Consider the following 6,351-nt stretch of genomic DNA (forward strand, 5'->3'; position numbering starts at 1 on the left):
TGGAGGAAATAGGCTGTGCCAGATCAAACGTGCTGTAGATGAGAGTTCTTGCACAAACAATAGCAAGACTTTAAAAAAAAAAAATAAAATAAAAAAAGAGAGAGAAAACCAAGGAAATATACGGTAGATGACACACTGAAATGCCAAATACTGCTGAAGTCCTTGTTACTGAACTGCTGATCTAAAGAGCACTAAGCCTTAGTGCTCATACTAAAACCATTACATAAGCTACAGAAACACTTCTGTGTTCTGTGGCTTTGTCTATTCCTGGTGCTGTTCCAATGCAGATGAAAACAAAATGACACATACGTGATGCAAACTCAATGGGAGGATCATCTCTTTCACTGGGAATGGCAGAGATTTTTTCAAAGTGGAGCGTGTCAGAAACATGCAAAGTCAGCAGGGTATGCAAGGGGCAACACTTAACTGTAACTACATGAGTAAGCTGTTATAGTACTGTCTGGAGCTGGAGTTGAATGGTGAAGTGATAACTTTTTAATATTTGCGTGTGTAGAGCATCTTTGTTGACTGTCCTGAGCCAAAAGATCATCTTTTTTTCCAGCTGGCAAGACAAAACTGGAATGCGGCATCTAGTGTCTTTCTAGCAGAAGGAAGGCAGGGATTTTCACACAGAAGTTATTTCATAAACAACTATATTGTTGTCCTGGAGTCTAACATATAATAGAGCTTTGGCAGTTTTAGCTATTGTCAGTCTTAACTACAAGAAGTTTTCTTCTGATGTTACAGAAAAAAAAGCTGACTGCAGAATTAGATCTGAATGTTATTTATATATTTAGAGTCCTGGTTATCTGTTAGAATGTATATTCATTCTGTGTGTTTTTAGGGTGTAAACCAGAGAGGCCTGAGGACACTCTGAAGACACTGAGGAGTTGCAGTCCTTTATTTGGAATACACGTTATGAACCCTTTCTGGAGCATGTCTACGAGTTCTGTGCGCAAGGTACATATTTAATGAATGGATGCCATAAGGTGTTAACATTGAGGGGCGGTAGCAGTTCTGGAAAAGACCGTTGGACAATCTACAAATACAGTTGGAGTGTGTGTTTTCTCCAGAGGATTGTGATAATCTTCAATAAAAATGTAAGCTGGTTTTGAGCTGCATTAACTGTAATGTGCCTGTGGATGCAGTCATCTCCAGAATTTGTTGACTTTTCTTATCTGAAGCATCTATAAGTAGGAAAGATGAAACAAACTTGTTTGAATGATTGAAACACTTGTTTCTTAGGATGTTTGCTTACTGTCCTGTATGGACCTTAGCTAGGTATTGCATGTGCAGCAAGCATTGACAAAACTGCTCCTCCATAATGCTATTGCTGCTGTAGATTGTGTGTATGAAAGCATGACAGTTCTAGGGTTAATCACTTCTCAGGTGTTCAGTGCTGGGGCAAATTATATAACTTCATTGGCGATGCTTGTGACATAGTATTGTTACTAGTCTGAATCTCAAGCCCTTCAAAACACTATATCCTAAATCATGCCTTTAGTCACCACAGCTAGGCTAATTGCAAGTCTGTAGCCTGCAGGTTTGTCTTGGCAATCTATAGAATGATTTTTGAGGTCTGTACGTAGAACAGTGTTCTCTAGCAGCGTAGCAGTGACCAACTAAGTAGAAATGTTTTTTCTTTTTGAGTTAAAGACAACATAGGCATAAGAAGCTTGCTATAGTGAAGCTATTTAAACTGGGCTTGATATCACTGTCAAATGGTGATTCTCCCACAGTGGGAATGGGCTATATGGTCAGCTCCAAGTGGGATACTGGTGTCTTAAGCACAGGCAGGAATTGAAATACATGAGGTTTTCTGTAGAAAGTTCTTATTTCATCTCAGCTTTACTATGCTAACTTTTAAAGACTCTTTGAAGTCTAGAACACGAGAATGCTTGTCAGTGGAAATGATTTATCTTGATGCACCGTGTGCTGGAAATAGCTTGACTTCTAGGCTTATGTTGTATACTGTCTGGTTCCAGTTTCTAAATAAATGTAAGCCTCCTTAAGCATTTGTCCTAATCTGCAGATTTCCTGTCCAGCATTGATTACTTTTGTACTTGTAGGCTAGGTTTCACTCAACAAAAGTCTATTTAAAAGCAAAAGCCAAAGAGACACCACTCCCACCCCCAAGCCCCAAGATACCTTTAATTGGCCAAACCTAATTAGCAAGGTTAGGTTTAAATGTGTTAAAATACGTTCGTATGTTAAATGTTTGTGAACTATGGCCTGTAACCTCATGGTTCTCTCTTCATCTAACAGAGACCTGAAGCTGAAGAGAAAAGTTTGAGTGGAGAGCTGCGAACCAGTCCTCTCCGAGCATCTACAAAGAAACAGTTGCCTTCTATTCCAAAGAATGCTGTGCCAATAACCAAGCCTGCTTCACCTGCCACGTCATCCCAGTCAACAAATGGAACACATGCTTCTTATGGGCCTTTTTATTTGGAGTATTCCCTCCTTGCAGAATTGTAGGTTTGCACTTTTTTTTGTCTTTTTTAGGTCACTGGGCTTATACTTCAGTGAGGAAAAGACATGCAGGGATCTAGTTTTTGCATGGTGTCTGTGCCTTAGTCCTTGAAGAAGGCAGTAAAACTTAAGTTCCACAAAGTTCTTTTTCTGGAGCAGCAGTCTCAATTTCAGGAGGTAGCAGGGCAGGGGAAAAATGAGATGAGATTTTAAGTGATGTGTTTAGATGTGATTCTCTGAGGTACTATATTTCTCAGTCTTAAAATAAATGCGTTTTGGGTTTAGGCATGTTGACTAGTAATCCTAATAGCTTTTTGGTCAGAAATACTGAGTTTTTGAAACAAGTATTAAAATAGAAGCAAGCAGATGTCTAGTGGGAAGCTGGTTATCAATCTATGGTACTGTCTAATGGAGTGAGAGTGTGTGAGCTTCCTTCAGTTGTTACATGGAACACTTGAATGCTGCCTGATATCGCTTATTAGGAAGGCTATATTCTTTCCTGTCCTTCAGTGATCAAACTTATGTGGGAGGAGTTAGAGCAATTTAAATAGTTTTCTTTGGATGAGTTGCATTTAATGCAGTCTAGTGATCTGTAGACTGCTGTGGGAGCATACAAATCTGTATTTGTCTGCAAAACTTCCTAGTTAGATAAAGTTATATAAACTGTTTTGTGCTACAAAGCTGAAGGGACTTCCTCTGTCATAGACACACTGGATTCTCAAGTATGTAGTGCCTTTTGGAATGAAATCCCTGGAGTCCTTATGCAACACTAAGTCTCAGTTCTGGCATTTAACCATTAAATTGAAAGTGAGAACTCTCAAAACATTCATATCTCTCTCTTTTTCTTCTGACCCCGACTTCTTCATTCAAGAAAGATGTTTTTATTCTGCAGCATGCGAAAATATATTGGTATCGTAATATGAACTCCTCTAGTTTAACAAATTCATTATTAGGGAAATAATAATAATGAATAGTATGGAAATGGAAGCAGAGAACTCTGTTGATATTTTACGTTACTGTTTATTTGTGCAGTTGTGGAGTTTTATTTTGTTGTGGAGTTCAACTTAATGGGCCTATATGCCAAGTAACTGGAAAACCTATGAAGTGAATAATTAGGCTTATCATTTAAAGTGTTTAGTAGAATCTGCGTACGATACAACTACAGCTGGGTAAACTTACTGGCAACTTCTTGAGTTCATTGGTTTGTAAAACAGTAAATGTATTTCACCCCAACAGTAGAACTGTTGATTATCAAATGGCCTTTCCTAAAAGGCAAAGGGAGAGGGAGAAACTCTTTTCATAATGCACTGGTCATTGATGACTGAAGATTGTGACTGGATTATCATCACAAGAAGTGAAATAGCAAATAAGTGCAAGTTTGGGAAAATGCTGTAGATTTAGTGTAGTTGTGGAGCTGTTCTAAATACCGATTCTAATTGCAGTACCTTGGTTGTAAAGCAGAAATTGCCAGGTGTCTACGTACAGCCATCTTACCGATCAGCATTAAGTAAGTTTAAACTTCACTTTGATTTTTTTTTTTTAATAGAGATATATATATATTTAAATTCTTTCACTCAAGCAAATTTTCTCACTTGCAGTGTGGTTTGGTGTAATATTCATAAGACATGGGCTCTACCAGGATGGTGTGTTTAAATTTACTGTCTATATTCCTGATAATTACCCAGATGGAGACTGCCCGGTAAGTGGTTCTGTGTGTCCTGGGTTTTTCTTGTTTTCTGGTACTTTAAGTATGACTTTTTGTTAAAGCTAAGATACCAATTAGCTTCTCATTTCCTTGAACTAGTTTTGTTCAGTTGGCTGGGCTCATTTGCCATGTCTTGTACATATTTCCTAACATCTGTAAAGCAGTTGTGTTACTGTAATTCCTGAGGCTGGTGTAGAGTAACCTAATTCTTCAGGTTAGATGCATTACAGTATTAAGTAATCAACCAGTTCTTTACCTCAACTTTTGATCTGTTACTTCCTTGGCAAGGAAGTTAATGTTGAAACGCTTAAAGTATCATCCAAATTCTGAGTAGCGATATAACAGAACATAAAATCCAGGCACCTTTGCTGTGCTTGCTGTAAGACTTCTTGCCTGTCTCTCTTCTAAATTACATTGAAACAAAGAACTAAAAGAACTCGAGAAGAAAGTTGGTGAAACAAAGGGAGAGGAGATAGTATGGTGTTACCTTCCACCTCTGCTTTCTCTTCTTCTGTTTAGGGAAAAGGATTCAAGTTATTACATCAAGTAAAAAATAAAAATAAAAAATCTTGTGGCAATCTGACTCTCCAGAGCAGAGCAGCTGGCCCTCCTGGCCAAATTTCTTTAAGGGGAAAATTGGGGGACAGGTGTATGAAACTGCTGTATCTGAGAACAAGTTGCTGTGTCAGGAAGCTGTCTGCTTGGTGTCAAGTTTTGTGTAAAGCTATCATCTTTAAAAGGACAGAAGTAGTTTCTTTCAAAGATTAGACTTCAGTATCTCTCATACAGCCAGCATTCCTTTGCTAGCATAGGGCTTTAAAACCTTCCTGTTGAAACTAAGTTTTCTTTTGGAAAGAAATGTTCCTTGGAAAGAAGCGTTCAGTGCATGAACACCAGAGGAAACTAGCTGTACAGAACTGAAGACACTGTAGTGCCACTGCACAGTTTACTTAAAAATGTGTAGGATAAGAAAAGTATTGATCGTAGCTCAAGTATACAAAAAGCTTTCAGTCACAAATAGGTAAACCAGAAAAACTCCTTTAATCTGATCTTATCTGATATTATTTCCTGTGTTGGCACTAGTGCTTTTGCAGTTAGCTGGATTAGTTTCCAGATTTGGTGATAAGCATGTGAGAGAGGACAAGACCCTGCATGTAACATGGGTGTGTTGGGTTACAGTTTCACAGTTGATATAATTAGGTTGCTTTCTTTTAATACAGTAAAAATTATGATTTGGAAGCAACATCTGACTGACCTTCACCCAGTGGTTTTAACATTATGATTGAAGTTGTCATAATGAATTTCTTTTTTCTAATGCAGAGCTTGGTTTTTGATCTGCCTGTCTTCCATCCGCTAGTAGACCCCTTATCTGGTGAACTGGATGTGAAAAGAGCATTTGCGAAATGGAGGTTAGTGGTAACATATTGATGTATAATTTGAAAGAATTTTGTTCCTTTTTTTCATTGTGTTTTGTTCTTTGCAGGCGAAATCATAATCACATATGGCAAGTGTTAATGTATGCTCGCAGAGTCTTCTACAAGATTGATACAACTAGTCCTCTGAACCCTGAGGCTGCAGTGCTGTAAGTATCTTTCATGTGTACAGACATGGTCTCTTAAGAGATTTTTGCATAGACTTGCAGAAACGAGAGGTTTGTAAAATTCTTTATCAGTTTATGGTCTCGACCTGGTCGCACTAGGAACGGAAGTGGAGGCTTTGCCAAGTCTGTCAGTGGTTCTAGAGCAAACCTGTGCCTTCTTGCAATTACTTAACATTACTTACTTCTCTCTTGCAGATATGAAAAAGATATTCAGCTCTTCAAAAGTAAAGTGGTGGACAGTGTCAAGCTATGCAGCAGTCATTTATTTGATCAGCCCAAAATAGAGGATCCCTATGCAATCATGTGAGTACCATGAGCAAATTCTCCATGTCCTAATGTTTCGAGAACAAGTTTTGGTATATTGTTGATTTGAAGACTTTCTCTGCCAAGTTGACTGATGTTTTTTCTTACATTTATAGCAATACTTTGAATATTCCTACCCTCATTTCCTTCCTTTTGGTATTGAGTGAATCTTAAATATAATCAGATACTTGCGTTTTTACTGGTTTGTCACTAAGCAACCAAGACTTAAAAAAACCCCAACAAAACCCTCAACAAAACCCCCGACAAACCAACC

General features: G+C 38.1%; 1 protein-coding gene across 1 annotated transcript; it reads left to right on the forward strand.

Moving 5' to 3' along the window:
- Positions 1–850: 850 nt before the first annotated feature.
- AKTIP (AKT interacting protein) lies at positions 851–6,077 on the forward strand (the record flags this gene model as incomplete). Its single annotated transcript, XM_010293639.1, has 7 exons — positions 851–960; positions 2,266–2,471; positions 3,912–3,976; positions 4,068–4,168; positions 5,495–5,583; positions 5,658–5,756; positions 5,970–6,077. Coding segments are annotated over exons 1-7 (710 nt in total), but the record flags the coding sequence as incomplete, so codon positions are not given.
- Between the last annotated feature and the right edge of the window lie 274 nt (positions 6,078–6,351).

The sequence above is a fragment of the Phaethon lepturus genome, unplaced genomic scaffold (assembly GCF_000687285.1).
Source record: "Phaethon lepturus isolate BGI_N335 unplaced genomic scaffold, ASM68728v1 scaffold33948, whole genome shotgun sequence".
In the NCBI taxonomy this organism is placed as follows: domain Eukaryota; kingdom Metazoa; phylum Chordata; class Aves; order Phaethontiformes; family Phaethontidae; genus Phaethon; species Phaethon lepturus.